The sequence below is a fragment of the Cariama cristata genome, unplaced genomic scaffold, assembly GCF_000690535.1.
Source record: "Cariama cristata isolate BGI_N322 unplaced genomic scaffold, ASM69053v1 scaffold6684, whole genome shotgun sequence".
NCBI lineage: Eukaryota > Metazoa > Chordata > Aves > Cariamiformes > Cariamidae > Cariama > Cariama cristata.
Genome location: NW_009614567.1, coordinates 2,920 through 24,351, shown reverse-complemented (window position 1 = coordinate 24,351; position 21,432 = coordinate 2,920). Strand labels below are relative to the sequence as shown.

The following is a 21,432-nucleotide window of genomic DNA, read 5'->3' as shown; positions in this document are numbered from 1 at the left end:
AGTCAAAATCTCAGAACATAGAATAAAGGCAAATGGGAGCTTAACTTCCAGTCCTTAAGGGATAAAATCAACTTGAAATACAGCCAGTTTTAAAAAATTAAGTAGTTTGACACATTAAATCTGCATGCCACCTTATCCACTTTGTGTTTCCCCCATCTCTGCTTTCTTGTATTTCAAAACTAGTTTAATAATTTTTATAGAAAGTACTTGTATTAATATATAAAATACATGTGGAAGAAGACATGGGTGTATAAACTATATCTTAAAACTGCCTAGATATATGCTGTGGTTAAACATAAAAACAAGTAGAAGAAAAAGAGAGATTATCTTATCTGGCAGTTAGTAGAAATCTCAGATGTTTCTTGTAAGAATGGTAGGTAAAACACTGTAAAAACAAATGTTCTTTTTGTTCCTTTTTGTTTGTATAAATACATTTCTAAGTTCTGATCCCTACAGCACTATAGACATGAACACATCCTTATGACACAATCTGCGTTCTTTGAAAACTTGATGCATACAATAGAGAATAAAATGTATATTTTGAATAGGGCAGTAGGAGTGCTCAAGATTCTCATTAGAAATGATCAGATTTTCATTAGAAATGTTATGTTTTAAAGTAAGAATAATTTTGATTTGACCCTGAAGATATGAGTAGCAGGAACTCCGCTTCACCCAGCAGGGAGTAATGTCAGTTGGACTTTTTCTGCTGACAGTTTAAAAATCAAATACTGTTAATTTCGATCTAGGAGAGGCATGGTAAAAGGCTGCCAAAATATGCGTTACAGATTCTTCAAAAATAATGGTTGTCATCTTTCCAGATAGCTGAGAAGAGCTGTATGCTCTATGCTCTGCTGCTTTGGATATTTAAGTCCTTGGCTTGTGTAGGAAATTGGAACATTTAAATTTGAATGTGTGGCCAACTGTGCTCTGGGATTTTAATTTTTCCCATTTAATGAAGTATCTTATTCACTTTTCTTTGACAGCTAGGCAAAAATACCTCTAGAACGTATTTGTAAGAGTTAAATATGAATTGTATAGCGTTTACCAGTTTCTGAAATTCTTTTTATTAAGCTCATTTCAAGATTATACTGAGGTTTCTTTCTCTTCTGTTGTGATGACATTGTTTTTGAGTTAGGTAGAGGTATTAATCCGTCCAGCATTCATGGCCTTTCATCCATAAAAATCAAATGGGACTGTGAAAATGTCCCACCACTGTTCACATTTTTCTTTAAATTGAAGGGGAACGTGGTTTAAAGTGTATAGTATAATGCTATTCTGATTAAACAAATGGACGCTTCCACTTCATTAAAGGCAAAGCTATTGTCCTTGTTGAGTTTTTGCATTTCACTGATTTTCGGTTAGTCTGTTGTGTTGCCATGCTTTTTTCTTTCTTCATATATCCTGTGCTACCCTCCATAATGCTGTTACTTTGATAGAATGTATTTCTTAAAATTTTTCTGCTTTTGCTGGTTACAGACAGTATTACATATAGTACTATAAGCAATTGCTAGGGAAATTCATCAGATTGTACTGCCTCCATTGCACCTCTTGTTCGGTTTTCTTAAATATCACACTTTGAAAGCCTCTCTGAGCGGTATTAGCCTCCCTTAAGGGGAAATTGAGGCAAAAACCCGTGCAGTGCCTTGGCAAAGGCACACTGTAAGTCAGCAGCAGATCTGAGAATACAATCAGAACTCCTGACTCCCAATCCAGTGCTTTACATCTGACTGTTCTCTCTCAAATAATAAATTGCGTTGCAGCATATTTATACTCTAAACCAAATTAAAAAAAAATCAAGCTATTTTCTGTAAGAAACAAAACTCTATTCCTAATTAAAGTGCACTTCTGTGCATAAAAGCTACCATTACAAGATTGCTTTTGTTTAAATTTGAAAAAAATTAAAAGCCAGGTTGTCTCCTTGCTTGGCAATCAATGGTTCTGTGAGAAGAGAACACGTTTTCAAAAAACTGTACTCACTGACATGTAATTTAATTTATTTTTCCTTCTAGGTGATTACAGATTTGGAAGAGCAGCTGAACCAGCTCAGTGAAGACAATGCAGAACTGAACAATCAGAATTTCTTCCTCTCCAAACAACTTGATGAGGCCTCAGGGGCCAATGATGAGGTTGTCCAGTTGCGAAGTGAAGTTGACCATCTCCGTCGAGAGATCACTGAGAGAGAGATGCAGCTTACCAGTCAGAAACAAGTAAGGCTTTATAAATCTGGATCACAATCTCTTCGTGATAGCTAGCTAATTGTCTGAAAGGCAAAAAATTATTTTAAATTTGGAAACCTGTAAGGAACAAATATGAATATGGCGTTTAAGCCTTCCTTCCCAGAGCAGTTGAGTGAATGGAAATTTTTGGTATTTCCCATTGTATTTTTATGCAGTTTTATTTAGAAATTTTGCACTCTGAAGATGCTGTAATTTAGAATTATTCATTTTAATTTTGTGACCCTGGCAATTTCAAAATTTTCACAATGAGATAGAACTGACATTAACGGCAATCACAAGTGAATGTATGGAGCCTTGAAATAAATGGGTTGTGATTTACCAGCTTATGTTTGCTGCCAATTTGCATGTACTGTAATTTAAATGGTAAGGCTGAAGCTTAAAGTGCACGCTTGATGTGGGATGTGAGAATTGATAGGAGGATTTATTTTTAGACTATGGAGGCCTTGAAGACAACATGTACAATGCTGGAAGAGCAAGTAATGGACTTGGAGGCCCTGAATGATGAACTCTTGGAGAAAGAGCGTCAGTGGGAAGCATGGAGAAGTGTTCTAGGGGATGAGAAGTCCCAGTTTGAATGTCGAGTTAGAGAGTTGCAGAGGATGCTGGATACTGAGAAACAAAGCAGGTCTCTCTCCCCTCCTCCTCCTCTTATTAACTTTTATGAAAATGCTCCATAGAAGCTAGTACAAAATGTATATTTAGAATAGGATATGGGAGTTGGAACTAAATATAAAATCTTGTGAGGTAGTTCTAAAAATGGTTTATTAGTTAATAGTCATTCACCAGTGATATTGTTCCTTTTGTTTCTTTGCAAGTGAGCGATTTGTGGGGAGTGGTATTTATCATTATAATTTATGAAATGTCTCGATTTTTTTATCTTCTACTTTATTATGTGGAAAAAATAGTCTTTGCTCCTAACTGCTCCTATGGGGTCTTGAAATTTTCAGGCTGTAGTTCTCGCAGGGGCAGGAACAGGGTTATATAATACAAAAGTGTTGCAGCAAACAGTCTGGTTTTATAAAGTAACATCTTGAATTTGAGGCAACCCCCTGAAAGAGTTATTGATGCCACTGCATGCTAGGAAGAGGTCAGTCCCAGAAAGCAGTTAGGTAACATTATTTTCCATTTTAATATAGAGTGAGAGCAGATCAGCGTATTACTGAATCTCGCCAGGTGGTAGAACTAGCTGTCAAAGAACACAAGGCAGAGATTCTAGCCCTCCAGCAAGCACTAAAGGAACAAAAACTCAAAGCTGAGAGCCTTTCTGATAAGGTGAGTAACTTTCAACCCTAGACTTTCATAATTAGATGAGATACTTTTCTAGAGATATTGCTTGTAGACATGTGGTCTTGAGCAGCTTTTTCAAGATATTAGAGCAAATTAAAAAGACTGGAGGTCATAGAATAGAATTCTGTCTTCAAGCCAAAGACCTTGGATTTCCTTTTGAAGAAGACTAAAGCAGATGCTGGAGTGTACACTGAAGTCCTTCAGTAACTTGATATCTGCATTTGAGCAGTGGCATACCAAAATGTTGTCTGGTTGGGTTTCCCCCTTATAGTAAGTAAAGGACAATTGTATCATTTTTCTTTAGTGTGTGCTTGGTGAAGTTGGATATTAAGATTGTGGAACGCTGTATTTATTAGTGTTCAATGTTATTCTGACCATCTGTCCCACCTGCCTAGCTTAATGACCTGGAGAAGAAGCATGCTATGTTGGAGATGAATGCACGCAGTTTACAACAGAAGCTTGAGACAGAAAGGGAGCTCAAGCAGAGACTTCTGGAGGAGGTAACCTTAGAAATTAATGTTATAACTTTAGAAGAATGTTTCACATCTTCGGGGGGGAAGCTGTGTGAATAACAATGTTACACATCCATCCTTCTTCTATATAACTGCAGAGATTGATAAAGTTGGGGGCATTGTTTCTACTTAAACCTTTGCAAAGTTTGCAGCCATGTCGAGGAGCAGTAAAAGCGAACTGCTCCTCAACAGGTGGTGAGCTGGGAGCCAAGGGTGACAGCAAGTCAGGCAAGGACAGGGACCTTGCAGCTGGTGGGCACAGTGCCTGAACGAGAAGAGCAGAGCAGGTTTGGTGAAGGTAATCAGGTTCAGCCAGCGGCCCAGTGATCATTACAGAAGCCTGTAGTGATGAGGCACGTCCTAGGTCAGATCTGCCAGGCAAGGTCTGTCCCAGGCACAGCATTCTTACAGCATTGCTCTGATCGGACCAAGTGCAAGGGCCATAGCTTAAAAACAGCTCTGGAGCCAGTGTGCTGAGGGTGTGTGGAGTGGGGCCACAGGTGAGGCTTCTCACAGCTCCTTTTTCATAATTTAGCTTGGCTCACAGAAGTCTGATCCAAGGTTACACACCTGCACCATATCTGCAAGATATTGAATGCAGGCAGCCAGACCTGGCTAGTGGGGGAAGAGGTTCCAGAGGATTTCAGGGGAAAGGGTGGTTACAGGCAGTTAGACAGGGCAATTGGAGCCTTTTGGTGTACTTGGGGTACTGACGAGTTATCCGAGTCAAGAACTCCATTATGCATCACAGTGAAAGATTTCTGGCTCTTGCTTCATAACATGTGAGCGCTAGTGGTTTTCATACTGAGGGACTTTCTCATCAAGAAAGTATAAAACCTGAAAGAATTAGAGGTAGTTTGTCATGTGCCCTTTTCTGTTGTTAGTTGGAGACAAAGATGCAAGGAATTGGACATAATTTCCCTTATCTCATATGACTATAGAGGAAGGAGTTTATCCTGATTTATAGGGAAGATTATTTTTTTTTTTAATTACAAAGTAATGAGATGGCTTCTGGTGGTTGTCTAGAGAGCTTGAAAAACTCTTCAGATATGTGCAGTCTTAATTACAAGATTTTAAATGCTTAAAAAAGCAAATAACTTGAACACGCAGTTGAAAGAAATGGTGGTGCTACAGATTACTATAAATACACTACATGGAAATCCTTGTGTAGTCATAATGCGTTCTGAAAGGAAGAAAAAATTCTAGAATATTGTAATTTTTCCAGCTTTTAAAGAGTTGTCTGTTTACTTTTAAGTTCCACAATGATGCTTATTTTACAAGGAGTGATAACATTTAAGAGCTTTTATTTCAAAACAAGCAAACAACAAAACCAAAACATTGGCCTTTGTTTTCCTGTAAACAGCAGGCAAAGCTGCAGCAGCAAATGGATCTGCAAAAGAATCACATCTTCCGCCTAACTCAAGGTCTGCAAGAGGCTCTAGATCGAGCAGATCTTCTGAAGACTGAAAGAAGCGACCTGGAATATCAGCTGGAAAACATTCAGGTGAGGGTGAGGAAATGGGGGTGGGACACTCACAGGGAGTGGGGTTAAAACCCTTGTGGGGTTTTAGGATGTGATCTGCTGTTTCTTTGTGACACTTTTCTTATGCTATTTTTAGCTCTCTTCTGCTATTGAGTTATCTGTTTGTTTCTTCCATTAAGGTGAAACTTCTTACATGTGTGTGTGGTTCACAGGTTCTCTATTCCCATGAAAAAGTGAAAATGGAGGGCACTATTTCTCAGCAAACCAAACTCATTGATTTCCTGCAGGCAAAGATGGACCAACCAGCGAAAAAGAAAAAGGTGGGTGAAAAAGGTTTGAGAGGCATGGAATTAAATGGCGGTTTTGTGATTAGTGACGTGCTGTGTATTCATAATACTCTGTTTTATCTTTCTTTGTGTAAGACAAATGTGTCCTCATTTAAGAGCATTCTGAGTTGCTGAACACAAACTTCACCAGGCAGAATGTGTTCTTTGTGGCTTTTCCAGCATTTTGTTATTCCTACAGTACTTAGGTTACAACCCAGTAGCTACACCTCAGTGAAGCTGTAGGAATACAGAATTTTAACCATGCTTTTTTTTTTAATGGTAAGTATGTAGTATGTATGTGTGTATGAACATATTGTGTATCTAGAGTGGTTGTCTTGTAGTTACAGCATAGGATTAATTAGTCAGGCGATGTGACTTGTGTCGCATCTTTGTCGTAAGCTGTTCTGTCATTTTGAATTAAGTAATTTAATTTTAACCACATATTTTGAGATCCTCTGTTTAGATGCTTTCGGAAACTCAAGGTGTGAGTACTAACAGGTAATGTACGTCCCTCTTTAATCCATATCTTAACATTTTCTCTCCAGTGCCAATATGAACTAAAAATCCATCCTTACGCGTATCAGAATTACCATTAGGCCCTCTGGCCGGACTGCCACTAGCTAGTTTCACTTTGCCTAGTTTAAGCCATCTCTTACTAGGAGTTAGGAGTTGTCTGTGTGTTTCTGTTGCTAGGGCCTGTTTAGTCGGCGGAAAGAGGACCCTTCTTTACCCACACAGGTTCCCCTGCAATACAATGAGCTGAAAGTGGCACTGGAGAAGGAGAAGGCTCGTTCTGCTGAGCTGGAGGAGGCTCTACAGAAAACACGCATTGAACTCAGATCTGCTCGTGAAGAAGGTAGGGGTTAACAGAAAAGCTGAATCTGGAAGGAGACGCACATTTTTGGTCTGAAAACGTGCCTTTAATTGTGTACCAGTATAGCAGTAACATATGTTGTTTAATTCCTATCTACTGCTGTGAAGGTGCAATATGGCTACACTTTTTTCTGCGGGTTGTAACCACTGATTGGTTACACAGAACCACTGCTATGAACTAGTGTTTCATATTGGTTATGTTAATGAGCGGCATTTATCTCGTCTGTAGCTGCTCATCGGAAAATATCAGACCACCCTCATCCATCTACTCCAGCCACAGCCAGGCAGCAGATCATCATGTCTGCCATAGTCCGCTCACCAGAGCATCAGCCTACTCCGATCAGTTTGTTAGCTCCACCCTCCAGTCGCAGGAAGGAATCTTCCACACCAGAGGGTAGGTTCTTGGTGAACTTTTCTGTTACTATTTTTCTGTCCGCTATTTCAATGCTATCTCTCTTTTTTTTTTTTTTTTTTTCTTTTAAACCCAGATTTTTTTCCTGATAGGAATATTAGATGCTAAGTTTTGGGTTCGATTTTAGTTTAAAATTCTCTATTTGGATTATATAATTTATTTCTGAAAACATCAGCAATAAAGTAATTATTAGCATGAATTGTTTTAAGAGCATGTTTTTTTCAAAGGAGTATGATTTCTGTACTACTCTCTGTGTTGATCAGAAGGATTTATGGCTGTTTTCTTAGCAGTTAACAGTTTTACTTGTCTAAACTGCAGACTTGTTCTGCTGAGCAGAAAGTTTCTATCAAGATTTGTGATTAAGGGAAAAGACTTTGGTTAGGCATAAAAGGAAGATACGTGATCAAAGACGACTTTAATATCCTATTAACTAGAAAAAGGGGATACCCTTCCATATCCTTGAGAATGGAGGGGAGAGGATCATCAGAAAAAATTAAAGGATTGAGGGCTCTGCTCATGGATTCTTAGTTAACCAGTATTCCAGAGTCAGTGTTGAACCCCGAGACTCTGAACTAAAACCTCCACCCTTTAGCTGGAAAAAGCCAGAACCCACAAACTGGTCCAGCCATCACAGACAGCTGGGGAGGCACAGGGTGCCAAGAGGATGGGTGACACTGGCATGGGAAACTGTCCTCAGAGGCAGATCATGGACATGCTCAACAGTAAAAGACCATGCCTTGAAGGATAAACTCTGCTCAATATAGATCCACTAGGAGAGTTTAGGTATGCTTTAAGATACACTGGCACTGATGGTTAGCATGAAGGCTGTATGAAGAAGGCCTGCTGTGTATTGATTACAACAGTATAGGTGTTGAAGGGTTTGTTAGCTATAAGCAAAATTGAGAGATTAGTTTTAGCACATTGTAAGAATTGGAACTGAGCGCAGACTTGAAATTTAGATGGTTTGATTGACATAATCTCGCTACACCGAACGTTAGCCATTTCAGTTCTACGGTCTGTTCTCAAGCGGCACATTCTGTGCATCTGTATAAGGTAATTACCGAGGTGGTAATGTAGCTTAAGATTTGCAGATTGCAAAGCAAAATAGTGTCTATGCTCAGCAGGGCTTTGATAGAGATACGTAGTCACTTTTTATTACCTTGGCCTTAAAATGCCAAAACCTACTATAATTTTCATCCCTATCAGAGTTTTCATCCTGATAATAAATTTTTTCCTTTCCAGAGTACAGCCGACGCCTGAAAGAACGAATGCATCATAACATCCCACATCGTTTCAATGTGGGGCTAAATATGAGAGCAACAAAATGTGCGGTGTGTCTGGATACTGTGCACTTTGGACGGCAAGCATCTAAATGTCTTGGTAAGAGCAGAGCGTGTGCATAAACAAAGTGTAACTGGACGGTAGAATGAGAAAGCACCAGCCGTCTAGAACAGATTTTCAGTGAAAGCTGAAGAAAGGACCAAGTATGAAGACTTTGAAACTAGTTGGTGCAAACATTCTACATTAGAAAACATCTGATGGTTTAGAGTAGAAGGAGATTCTTGGAAAAGCTGGGGTTTGTGCGTTAGAAGTTGAGCCAGCTGAGTCGTGATTTTTTTGTCATTTAACAGAAGTTTTTCTCTGTCCTTTTGTCAGAATGCCAGGTGATGTGTCACCCAAAATGCTCAACTTGCTTGCCAGCTACTTGTGGACTGCCAGCAGAATATGCCACACACTTCTCTGAAGCATTCTGCCGGGATAAAATGAATTCTCCCGGTCTGCAGCTGAAGGAGCCAAGCAGCAGTCTACGTCTTGAAGGATGGATGAAAGTGCCAAGGTATAAACATGAATTTTGGTGCCATATCAGATGCTGAAATATTTGGAACAGTTCCTTATATTATCCTGGCTCTTACAATGTGATAATCGGTACATGCCCATTACAATTACTTACTACCACTGAAATTTGTGTTTCTAGGAGTTGCATGCTTGTTTTATTCAGAATCCAAGCAGAAAATCCAATATGGCTTTGTGCTTGTTTTCTTCAGGAATAATAAACGTGGGCAACAAGGCTGGGACAGGAAGTATATTGTCCTGGAAGGAACAAAAGTGCTCATTTATGATGCAGAAGCAAGAGAAGGTAACTTAGCATTTCTAGGAAGAACTTTTTTTTTAAATCTTCAGATATTGTTTGGTGAGTTGAGAGGCTTAAAGATTGTTAGTTTGCTGTGGCCATACCTGATTTAGCTAAATCATCTGTGATAAAGCAACGTTGTTTTTCTAGATCCTTAACAGTTTCATTGGCTGCTATGTCATAGTAATCCAGCTATGAAACCTCCAGTGTGTATCCACTTCATTTTGCTATCACAATAATTTTCTTGCAACTTACTTGTTTGCTCTTTCTTGGTCTGTCTCCCCGTTCTCCCTGCAGCTGGACAGAGGCCTCTGGAGGAATTTGAGCTCTGCCTTCCTGATGGTGATGTCACTGTTCATGGAGCTGTGGGAGCTACTGAACTTACCAATACAGCAAAGACAGGTGAGAATCTTATGTAGATGAGATCAAATGGATTTCACCTGGCTTGCCATCAGCAGGCATTCTGTTTGGCTGAACAGAATTTTTCTCCCTTTAACTTTCATTCTGTAACTGTGTAATTTTGAGGTTACCTCTATTTGAATTAGGTCAACAGGTCAGCCATCTAGAGTTAGTTACACATAGGCTGTTGCTTCTGTTGTGGTAGTTGAACTGCGAATAATATAATCATCAAGCCAAATGGAAGTAAATTTTCAGAGTTTTGTAACATACTTAAAAGCTCTGGGTTTATTGAAATTTCTTCTCTCAATGCTCTCTATCGAGTGTGAAGTGTCATAATTCATGCCACCATTGTGCTCTAACCAGAAAGTCATTAACTTAGAAATACTGTGGGGTGTATACAGTCTCTTATTATGAAAAAATGTTGATGTTTTGATTTGTATGTATTGAATAGAACTGATGAAAAGATTATGTATGTCGTGACTTTAACATTAAAGGATACAGATTGTTAAAAACAAAGGTTTCCATAACCAATTTTTACAGATTTTTCTTGAACAGTACAGGGAAAACTTTAGTCAAGTGGCTGGTTTTGTACTTTTTTCACCATGGAATTTCTTTCTCTTTTGAGTAAAAGGCAAGAAATTATTTTTGTTTAGTAAAGACAGCATTGTATGTATGGTTTGCATACATCCAGCTAATATTTAGCTTTAAGTAGCTAGCCTATGCAGGACCTGTAAAGGAGAAACCTGTGTATAAATTGCCATGGTAACACGTCATGATAAATACAACTTCTCTCCAATAAGGCTGAAAGGTGTTGATTTTAAGTCCACTGAAAATATTCCAAAAACTAATCTAAGTCTTATTCTATCTATATAACATCTCAGATGTGCCATATATCCTAAAATTGGAGTCTCATCCACACACCACTTGCTGGCCTGGTAGAACACTCTACCTGTTAGCACCCAGCTTCCCTGACAAACAGCGCTGGGTCACAGCACTGGAATCAATAGTGGCAGGTGGGAGAGTTTCCAGAGAAAAAGCTGAGGCTGATGCTGTGAGTATAAAAGTTTCATTTAATAATAAAATATTCTGGGAGGGAGCAGAGTTTTGAAAAATATTTTTTCGGTATTTGACATACTGAGGTTTAACTGAAGGTAAGTTATTACTTCTGCCTTCTGATGTACAATATGAGTACCAGGAACTAGTTCATTGTGAGACTGATGCTTTATATTACAATACCCTTCTCTGGACTTGGGGAGTATAGTAAGAAGATCCCAAAATTATCCTTCTGTAATTCCAGCAAACAGAAGAGGAAGAAATTGCAGTTAAGACATGGTTTAAATCCAATCCCATCATGTACCACAGGGAATGAGCAAATCTAGAAACAAAGAAACAAGCAAAAAAGCTCCCTTCTCTCCCATTCTTATGGAGTCAGAGTTTTTTGTTTCTTGGGAGGGAGGGGTGTGTGTTTAAGTTTTATTCCTGATAAGAATAAGAGGTTAAATGGATTTTTGGGTTTGGGTAGCATTTTTCATCATTGTTGCACTGATAACTCTCTATCTCCTGATAAAGGGAGATTTGATTCTATGGCATTGTGTATTAGAATATTAGCTCTGGAGGTAGGGAATATCTGACTAGCAGGAAATCATCTCTTTGCTCATGCTAGCATTCCTTTTGTTTCTGAGAAAAATACACGCTCCCACCAACATTTGGACTTTTTTTTAATCCTTCCTCTGGGAAAATTTTACTGCTCCATTGCAGGCGATTGGGGGAAATGGAAAGGATAGGGACAACAATAGGTTCTGTCCGAGTTTAGGTTAATTCTGATCAGTTTGCCTAACTGTGTTTCAGGTAGATCAAAGTTTACGAATTCATTTGTAGGAGCTATCCCTGCAACTTTTAGCTTTCTGAGAAAAAGAAATCTGTGCCAAGCTTTTTGCCTGTCTGAAATGATGACCGTATATTGTTAAAATACTACGTGAGAAAGAGATAAAGATTTACTCAACCAAAAAAAAAAAAAATATCTTTTTGTCATTTGCAGAAATTGCTCGGAAACTCCCTGCTGAAGCTAGAGGGTGAAGACCGTTTGGATATAAATTGCACAATGCCCTTCAGTGACCAGGTAATGATAATGTTCAGTTGGGCCTTTCCGAGTGTCAGATGTTTCATTCATAGAAACGGTATCTTACTGGCAATATGTGTAATTATGCACCTGCTTGTTGGTTTGTTTTCTCTCTTCGCTGGTAAACAGTGTCATCCAAGTTTGCTCTTGGAGCATTCCTTGTTCTCCTCATGTAGTGCTACACTTTTTTTCCTGTTGTCACTGTAGGTAGTACTGGTGGGTGCAGAAGAAGGCCTCTATGCCCTGAATGTACTGAAGAATTCCCTGACGCACATCCCAGGAATGGGCGCTGTCTTCCAAATTCACCTCATCAAGGATCTGGAGAAGCTACTCATGATAGCGGGTAAGGGGCTGTGTGTTACCGTTTGTCCTGCAGTGTAAATACATGGTAAATGCTTTGTACTGCTAGGAGTTCTGCCGGGCCAAAGGGCTGGGCTTTCCTTTAGATCCATTACAGGCTTCAGTATATTGTCAGGAATCAATTGCTGTGGTTAACGCAGTATTGTCTGAGGCTTTCTTGTAAATGCGTATGTGAATGAAAGCTCAGTTAAACCTTCATGAGAAAGTGATTTCTGTTTCCAAAGCTGAGGGAGGGAGGAACCAGAGACAAAACATTTCCAGCTTAGGGGTTAATCATCATTTTAAGTTAAATTTAAAAAGTCTTGAGCTGATCAGTGAGCATATCTCTTCCTGATCACTACATAACCTTTCTTTTTAACGTAGATAACCATTTGAGGACCACGATGTGATCACTGTGGCCTAGGGCAAACAACTCTTAACCTCTCTTGCTCTAAACACTAATCCGTGTAACAAAATTGGGACTTCTTTCATGGTTTGTTTAAGATTCCCTTATGAAAGGAACAGCAGCTTTAATCTCTCCATCTGTGGCTTTCCAGAGATAATCCTTCCTACACTGATGTAGGCATGCTGAACATTAGGGCGTATCTTCGTCTGAAAGCCCAAGTTATCAAGTGCCTGTATGACATTTGTAGGGAATGAAAAACAAATTCTCTCTCTTGTGCTGTTTTTTCTGCATTTTTCCCCTTGTAAAGATTTAAGCTGTCCATGCTTTATTTGTTTCAGGGTGGTAGAGAAAAAAGCAACTGGAAAAAGAAAATCTCTCACAAGATTAGGAGAAGGCTACATTACTTGGTCACTAGACTTCTGAGAGGCATTGAGCTTGGTCTATAATTTGTTAGGGCGCTTCTTGGAAATCCATTGCCCGTTCTGTTGGCACAGAGAGGCTAAAGCACCTTGTACTTTAAGAAGTTCTGAAGGGTAAAATAAAACTTCCAGGCTAACATGGAATAGTGTCCTAATGAGGCCACTGTTATTGTGATCTACTAGACTATAGCAACACTAATAACCCAGGGAGAGAATGGTTGTTCTCGCAGTGGATTTACTGCCTGTTGTGTGGTTGGGCTTTTGTTAAGTTTTCTTTTTCACTTTTAATATGAATAATATGGAAAGCATTCTACGTGGTACATTGTGAGTGTTACCACAGTAACAGCTTGTAATGATAAGCTGCTGCTTAGGTAACAGAGCAGACTTTTGTAGAGAAGAGGGAGTTTTCCCTTGATGAAATGTAACCATTTTTGTTTCCAGGAGAAGAAAGGGCTCTGTGTCTTGTTGATGTAAAGAAAGTGAAGCAATCTCTGGCCCAGTCCCACCTCCCAGCCCAGCCTGATGTCTCACCAAATGTCTTTGAGGCCGTCAAAGGATGTCACCTTTTTGCTGCTGGCAAGGTAGGATACGGCTCCCTCATGCCCCAGGCCACCCTTTAGACTGCACGGAGTTTAACGTTCATCAAATCAGCATCTTTATTTCACTGGCAACAAATCCAAGGTCCATATTCTTGGTTTAAATCTTTTTCTTCAAAGAAGAAGAGTAGAGGGGCTGAAGGGAGGCTGAGCCAGAGACAGTATGGAGGATCTACCTCTAATATGCATAAATTCAGTCAGGATGACATGATATTATGTAGCCTAAACTGCTAAACTAATAAGAAATACAGCATAGCATAGTATAACTGCCTCCTTGCAGTTGACGTCAATTTTGAGATTTGTAATTAGTGAATTCCATCCACTGTTTGTTCTTGAATGTCATGCAACAGTTTCCAGGCTAGCAAATTTACTTAGGTGTTTGCGTCACTTGATAACTCTTGCTATTTACATTAATTCCCAGTTTTAGTATGGAACATTTAGCCACAGCAAAAATTCTCATTAACAATTACTTCTACGGACTACTTAGATAACCAACTGAACATCATTCATTTCAAAGTCATGTTTAAGATAACAGTTTCAGGGGTTAAAATTTAGACCTAACCTATTTGAATTTCTTATCCCTTTTAATGACATATTTTTCTGTAGAAAACCTTCTAATTTTTTATTAACTTCTTTCAAGTATCAAAGAAATCATAGAAGCAATTCAAATTCACATTCTTTTTTGAGAATGTGAAGAGGCTTTTCATTATTTCACTAATTCACAATAACTACCCTATTGAAAATGTACTTGCTTATCTGCAAAGTTCTTTTTGTGGCAAGAGGTACTCAGATCTGTTTCACACACTCAGCATTAGAATCACTCTGTATTACCATCCTGAACTATGCTTGTAACCTTCCTTACAGGTTGAGAATGGTCTTTGTATCTGCGCAGCCATGCCCAATAAAGTGGTGGTTCTGCGATACAATGAGAGCTTGAGCAAGTTCTGTATCAGAAAGGTAAGATTAGTAATTCCCTTCAGTGGCTAAGGTAACTCGCATATTGCACTAAGACTTTGCTTTGGAGCAAACATCTTAAACCTTTTCGCATGCATGAGAACATTTGTTTGTCAGCTCAAATGATAAAAAATTGCAACGTGCACTGACTAAAATTGGAGTAGGCAGCAATTTTCTTTAATAAGAGTTGGTATATTTGGAGAGTTGCAGAACAGAACTGTGATTTTTTTGAGATACTGGACTCAGCTGTAATCATACCCTCGCTTATTTACCCAAAAAAGGCTTTCTTCTTAATTATCCAGCAGCATTCCCTCACCTCTGTTGTCTTTGGAGAAATCCATAACAAATGACTTCTCTCTTTTATGCAATTAAGGAAGCAAGGGGTACCTGAATTTGTTTACCCTGCCAGTGAAAATCAAAGGGTATTTGGTATTATTCCATCACAGGATAGGCAGCTGTTTCCCGCACTTATCCTGACATACGTGTACTTTCTCCTGGCCAGCAAACAAGGCAGTAAGATATGGATCTCCCATGGCTGTGTATACACCTCCTCTGTATGTAACCCCATCTACCTGCAACACGGGTGCTGTACGGTACTGGTACACCTATTGCTTCATTCTGCCATGCGTGGGTATGAAAAGCAGAACTACTGCAACCCTTCTCCAGCCAGCCAATTGCAGGCAGGTAACACTCCGAGAATCTAACCCACTGTTCCTCTCAAAGACAAGTCCAATGAACTGTCACGAATAAATTCTATATGCTCATACACATCCAGGAAAAAAAAAAACAAAACCCAAAATAATAGGGATCTTTCCTCAGAACAGAGAGTTTAAGCACTGCCCGCCTTAAAATGGGCTGGTACCCAGAACCTCACATCCTTTCCAATTTGTAAATTAAGGGTTGTTCAGGTCAAACTACGTATCCCCATGAGCTGCTGCAGGTTACTTCGAAGGCACCGGTTCAGTTTACAGCTTGACTGAGGCTTTTATCCCCACTGAGTGCTACACTGGCACTGCTGTAAGGAGTGCAGAGTTGGCACAGTAATTCAGATGCTGGCCTCCTTGGAAGTAAAGACATGTTTGATGGAGAAGATCTTGGCACAAACAATGCGGGTGCCAGTAAACCTGGAACATCTGCAGGCATTGTAGCTGATATCAACTCTTGCTCACAATGGAGCAGCAACCAGCAGGAAACACTGAAGATGTACAGTCACCAGCCTCTCTTGGTGCTGCCTTTCACCTCCCTACTGCCAAGTGCCGTCACAAGGGCTTGCACACAAAACGTGCAAAGGCGTGTTTTCGAAGGCAGGTTTTCTGTATCTTCGCTAATCCAGACAACTGAATTTAGATCCTGACAAGATGGCAGCAAGCCCAGAATATGCTCTTCTGTGCCAACTCAATTTCCAGATAAACTGGGAATTATGCAAGGAATCTTGTCCTCGGAATATCTGGGGATCTGTGTGTTGTGTCAGGCTAACCTGCAGAGCTATCCTAGCTGTTCAATCACAATGCAGATCTTGGTGGACAACATATCTGTGTTACATCGTACAAAGAAGGAAGGAAGATTTGGTATGCTTGTCTTTTGCTTAAGGAGCCATCAAGCTAATTTCTTAAGTGTTCACAGCAGAGATGCTTTAACGAGCGGATTCTTTCTGTTGGGAGAATCACAGTGATGGACAGGCTTACTGACAAGAGTAACCCACTCCGTGGGTTATAAAGAGTTTGGGACTTGACTGGGGTCAGTCTTGCTGCAGTTGTCTTAAGGTCTTCTGTCTGCCTTTCTAGCAGCTGCCCTGATTCCTGGTGACTTCCAGGCTAGGAAGTGATTGTTCTAGCACAGCTATTCTGGGGCTGGGGCAGTCTTAACTGATAGACTTCCTAGTGACAAGTCTGTCATTCAACCCTAACTGCTCAGTCCTGGTCTTACGTCATCTCCAGATGTCATTGGCATGGCTGTGACCTACTGTAAGTAGGGAGCCACTCCCTACTGCTCCAGAAAACTGAGCTAGAGAGCAGAAGAATATCTTCCAGGATAGCATAGCCTTCCAAAAAGAAGAGGTTCTTACTAGGGGTAGCACCTGGAGTTGAGTTGATATGCAAGGCTATATTCCAGCAAGTGTCACTTCCAACAAAACAGAACTTTTTCTGCTGGCATGAGTATTTTTCCATGTGCTTTTGAGAGATTGTTAAGTGCCTTTGAGGTTGCCGTCTCTCCCTTTTTATAAAGGTAAATGTGGCAATATATAATCTTCCAGAGTAAGCAAAATCTGTAAACTGTTACAGGGAACTAATATGGGTCCATACTTTCCTCTTTTCCAGGAGATTGAAACCTCTGAGCCTTGCAGCTGCATCCATTTGACCACTTACAGCATCATCATTGGAACCAACAAGTTCTATGAAATTGAGATGAAGCAGTATACGCTGGAGGGTAGGAGACATGTCTGGAGGAACACACCAAGTGGCTCCACAGATTCTTTTGGTGGGGCTTTTCTAAAGCAGTTTAGGAAAAAAAGTTTATGCTGATCAAGATACTTCCCTCCATTCTCTTTGCAGAGTTTCTGGATAAAAATGACCACACTTTGGCCTCTGCTGTGTTTGCTGCTTCCACCAACAGTTTTCCAGTCAGTATCATCCAAGTGAACCCAACGGGGCAGAGGGAGGAGTATCTGCTCTGTTTCCATGGTAAGTGGCATACGACTGTGCAGTTGTTGCCCTACATCTGCTCTCTGGTACATGAACTGCCCGAAGGTACCCAAGTACTGGTGTAAAGGAAAGCCAAACAGAGCTGACTTTCTAGTACCTGGTAACGAGCATTTGTTGAAGACTGACTCTAAAAGCCCTGGGAGAGTTGTGGCTGGTGGTTTAAACAGTAAGATGCACAGGGCATTGGCACTAAAATAGCACTTGCTGAGGTGCTTTTGGTCAGCTTGCTTCTGGCTTAAAAGTTCTCCGTGCCTGTGGATCAGTTGCCACGCGTAGGCTTCTGTGCCTGCGGGGAAGGGAGTGTAGTCAATGTTCAGTGCAAAGAGGCGTTTGATTCTCCCGATAAAACATGAAGGGGTTTTCAAACTTTGGCTTTCTTGTCTGGTTTCCATACAGACAGATGAGATGTTTTAATCTTCTTGTGATGAAATAAAAGAGGGTGTTATTTTTTTTGTATAGCTGCTTTTGTTGGTCCTTTAGCATACTGTGATGGAAATGCACAGGAAGTCTTCAAAAGGCCACTAGCAGTAATTTTGGGTGAGGAACAGTAGGAGTCTCATAGTCTTCCCTTCTAGATTAAATAATAATATTACCTTAATTGGTATAGAGAGACCTAGAACTGCAGCACCTTTTGGTACTGAAAGTACTCCTACATCTAGCCAAGTCAATGACAATTAGAGTAACTGATCGCGCGCTAGGATTTGCAAGATCATAAGCACCCTATCCCTGCTAAAAAGCCCAGGGTCAATTGCCTTTGTCCCTTCAAAAAGCAATGAATAAAATTCCGGTACGTGCTCATGACGTGACACGACTTGTCTTGGCAGAGTTTGGTGTCTTTGTGGATTCCTATGGAAGACGCAGCAGGACAGATGACCTGAAATGGAATCGCTTGCCCTTAGCTTTTGGTAGGTGTTGAGAGACATTCACTTGGATTATGGAAGTTACTGAAAGCGGGAAGCATCCTTGTGGGACAGGTGTTATTCACTCAGTGCTTCCGTTTCCTCTTCCCCCTCTCAATTCTCCCAGAAACTGGAGATTTTCCCTTGAGTTAAGATCATTGTAAATCCAAATGGCAAACCTTCTGAAGTACAAACAATTTGAGGAAGACTGAACCAAAGTTACATTTCCTTAATGTTCCTACCGTGACAGCGATTGAACTGGCTAGTGGAATTTTTAAGGATGCTTGAAAGTTTCTGAAATAGTCAAGAATATATAACGTCAGTGTGGTTCCCTCAGGCCTTCCGCACTACCTAATGGGATTTTGTTCAGTTAATAGTCTGGTGTTAATGCCTTTTTTCACAATACTTTGGTTGGTAACATTTTTGAGATACGGATAGTTTCAAAGCAACAATTCTTTAAGCTTGCATCTCCCTACTTAGTCATAGTGTCTATGTCTTATTACAGAAAATATATTCCCTTGGTTTTCCCAAGGGGCTCTGAGGCTCCGTTGTGCTCACTGATGCTTTGTAGAAGTTTTTAACAGAGAATTTTATTTTGTGTTTTTTCCTGCCTTTGTGATGCTCCTTCAGCCTACAGGGAGCCCTATCTGTTTGTGACCCACTTTAATTCCCTTGAAGTGATTGAGATTCAGGCACGAGCTTCTCTAGGGTAAGTTGTTCTCTTTTCGTTTCTTTGAACAGCATGTGCTGCAAGAATATGTGTACTTGCCAGGAAAAGGCAGAGTGTTGTCATTGTAAAGACTTTTTCCTGCAATTTTACCCAGAACTCCGGCACGAGCCCACCTGGAGATACCGAATCCACGGTATCTAGGGCCTGCAATTTCATCTGGAGCTATCTACTTGGCCTCCTCCTACCAAGACAAATTAAGGGTGATTTGCTGTAAGGGCAATCTAGTGAAGGAGACCAACAATGAGCAGCACCACAGAGGATCTTCTGCCACGCGCAGGTATGATGAAGTCAGTGTGTTACGGTCCCTGTGCACCTCGTAAGCAAACTTTGCTCCAGATGGCTTTTTCCCCCAGATGCTGATGAACAAGGGGTGCCCTTGTTCCATTCTTAGAGATAGAGGCTGGCGTTAGCCTGTTATTGTAATGCTGGCGTGGAACCAGGAGCAGAGTCACTGATGGTTTAAAATCCAGAAGGCAGAGAAAGATTAACTCTGTAGGAGTATGTGGGTACTCTCCTCCACGAACGCTTTGTGACCGTCAGCTGGTTTACTTTTATGTTGTGATAGAGCTGTGCCTTCCAAGCTTGGTGAGCTTAGGTGCTACTGATATGACACTAAACATCAACTGGCTGTAACAACCTCTAAAGCGAGAGCCCCTTCCTCTTAAATAATGAGTATGCCTTAGGGAGACAGCGTTGGGAAGTCGTGATATGATCTTGTTCTGTTCAGCAGAACAGCGATACCTCAGACAGGTGAGTAAGTACTGGGGTTGGTAGTGCCACCGTGCATTGGAAACCGAGGCTTTTGTAGCTCATCCTAACCTGGCCTGAACATCCTGGAGCTACTGAAAATTTTGTATCTGAAAAAGCACGTATCAAGTTTTAGCGTGCTTTTATATGGAAAAGTATACAGCTGACATCATATGAGAATGGGTAGTTTTGTGGCCTGTTACATAGATGTGACTGACATTACCAATTCCCTACGGCACTTTACCAGTGTCGCCAACGTGACGGATACTCAGCTGTCAAAGTATCTTTGCGCTTTTCCTCTTGGCTCCGGGACATCTGATGCTTTTTCACCTAAGCACTGCTGGGTGTTTGGGGAAAGTTACATTTTTGCTAAAAGAAAATGTAACGTGAAGTTTTTGTCGCTCAGCTGTTCGCGTCCATTATTTTTGAATGACAGTAGCCCTAACAAGAGAGGTCCGCCCACATACAACGAGCACATAACCAAGCGGGTAGCATCAAGCCCAGGACCACCGGAAGGTCCAAGCCACCCTCGAGAACCAAGCACACCACACCGGTACCGGGAGGGAAGGACAGAGCTGCGGAGGGACAAGTCACCTGGGCGACCGCTGGAGAGGGAGAAATCTCCAGGCCGGCTTCTGAGCACCCGCAGAGAAAGGTCCCCTGGGAGACTGTTTGAAGAGAGCAGCCGAGGACGAATGCCTGTGAGTGGTGCCAGGACTCCTCTTGCTCAAGTCAATAAGGTAAGTCAGGAGCCTGGAGAACTCTTCCGTTCTCGGGAAAAGGCACGTACTGCAGAAGGGCTGGTGGTACTGTAAAGTACAAGAGCGAATCAAATCTCATCCCCCTCCGCCCCTCAACTTCTGTTAAAGCAGAGCACATGCGGTGTAACTCACTGGCCCTGGGAACACCTTCCCCTGTGCCAGTTCTCTAACTGCAAAAGCAGCTTGACTCTGGAGCAGGCCAAAGTCCTCCAGATCTGAAAGCAAAGGTGTATTTACCAACCGAAATCAAGTTATTGAGGATTTGACGGGGGAACCATGTCTGGAGAAGGGAATGGAGGAGCCTGCTGTGTTCAGAGCGATGGTGATAGTAGTCGCCGTTCTCAGTGGTTTGAGTTACACCACCTAGAAGCAAGCAGGCATAGAGCACTTGCTCAGCGGTAGCAGCAGGAGTGAGTTAGGTGATGTACTGCTGTTGGCACCTGCGCGTATGTGAGAGAAATATGTGTGACGTGTAACTGTCATTTTATTTCCCTGCCAGGTCTGGGACCAGTCTTCAGTGTAAAAGTCTCAGCTAGACAAAGTTACTCATCTTGACCTGCAGGAAAAAAAAAGGAAATGTACTGAGTATATGCACTCCAATCGTCTGCTGCCCAGTTACCGCGACAGCATTCCTGGGCCAAAGCTCGCTCCGCACCGGGAGACGTGACGCTTTTGAAGATCGTTCGCATCTCAGTTAATTTCTCTGCACTTTCCTGCACTCCTGTTTTTGCACTTTGTACTACTGTTACTCTTTCAAGCAGTTCATGAACTTTTTGTATTCACTTTAGTCCCTAGTAGTTCATCAAGGAAATTAAATGGGACTAGAGTCCCACCCCAGGTCTTTAATGTGGTTAGCACCCCTTAGCCGACAACAGATCATAGTTCTGAGACATGCTGGGAATTCCTGGTGGCCCGGAAAGAGGAGGGCCAAGGTGAGTGAGTCTTTCAATAGGAGGTGTGATTGGATATTCTCTACAGAACACAAGAAAAATTACTTCTGATTAGTCTGTTCACCTGCCACTTCTGAAAGTTATTTTGTTCTCACTACAATTGCTCTAGAGCAGCTCTGATGGGGAGGGAAGAACCCTGCTTTAAACGAT

General features: G+C 41.0%; 1 protein-coding gene across 2 annotated transcripts in view; it reads left to right on the top strand.

Moving 5' to 3' along the window:
• Window positions 1–20,855, top strand: part of CIT (citron rho-interacting serine/threonine kinase) — a 71,176-nt gene extending 50,321 nt beyond the window's left edge. For both annotated transcript variants that reach the window (XM_009699463.1, XM_009699462.1), the window contains 24 exons: window positions 2,010–2,207; window positions 2,669–2,862; window positions 3,374–3,509; window positions 3,920–4,024; window positions 5,400–5,540; window positions 5,732–5,839; window positions 6,539–6,701; window positions 6,948–7,112; window positions 8,373–8,510; window positions 8,787–8,967; window positions 9,176–9,267; window positions 9,559–9,663; window positions 10,542–10,711; window positions 11,699–11,779; window positions 11,987–12,122; window positions 13,385–13,524; window positions 14,404–14,496; window positions 16,812–16,920; window positions 17,046–17,174; window positions 18,020–18,100; window positions 18,725–18,803; window positions 18,919–19,101; window positions 20,008–20,311; window positions 20,832–20,855. In XM_009699463.1, the coding sequence (XP_009697765.1) occupies window positions 2,010–2,207; window positions 2,669–2,862; window positions 3,374–3,509; window positions 3,920–4,024; window positions 5,400–5,540; window positions 5,732–5,839; window positions 6,539–6,701; window positions 6,948–7,112; window positions 8,373–8,510; window positions 8,787–8,967; window positions 9,176–9,267; window positions 9,559–9,663; window positions 10,542–10,711; window positions 11,699–11,779; window positions 11,987–12,122; window positions 13,385–13,524; window positions 14,404–14,496; window positions 16,812–16,920; window positions 17,046–17,174; window positions 18,020–18,100; window positions 18,725–18,803; window positions 18,919–19,101; window positions 20,008–20,311; window positions 20,832–20,855 (3,255 nt within the window). The remainder of the gene's footprint in view (window positions 1–2,009; window positions 2,208–2,668; window positions 2,863–3,373; window positions 3,510–3,919; window positions 4,025–5,399; window positions 5,541–5,731; window positions 5,840–6,538; window positions 6,702–6,947; window positions 7,113–8,372; window positions 8,511–8,786; window positions 8,968–9,175; window positions 9,268–9,558; window positions 9,664–10,541; window positions 10,712–11,698; window positions 11,780–11,986; window positions 12,123–13,384; window positions 13,525–14,403; window positions 14,497–16,811; window positions 16,921–17,045; window positions 17,175–18,019; window positions 18,101–18,724; window positions 18,804–18,918; window positions 19,102–20,007; window positions 20,312–20,831) is intronic.
• The last annotated feature ends 577 nt before the right edge of the window (window positions 20,856–21,432 follow it).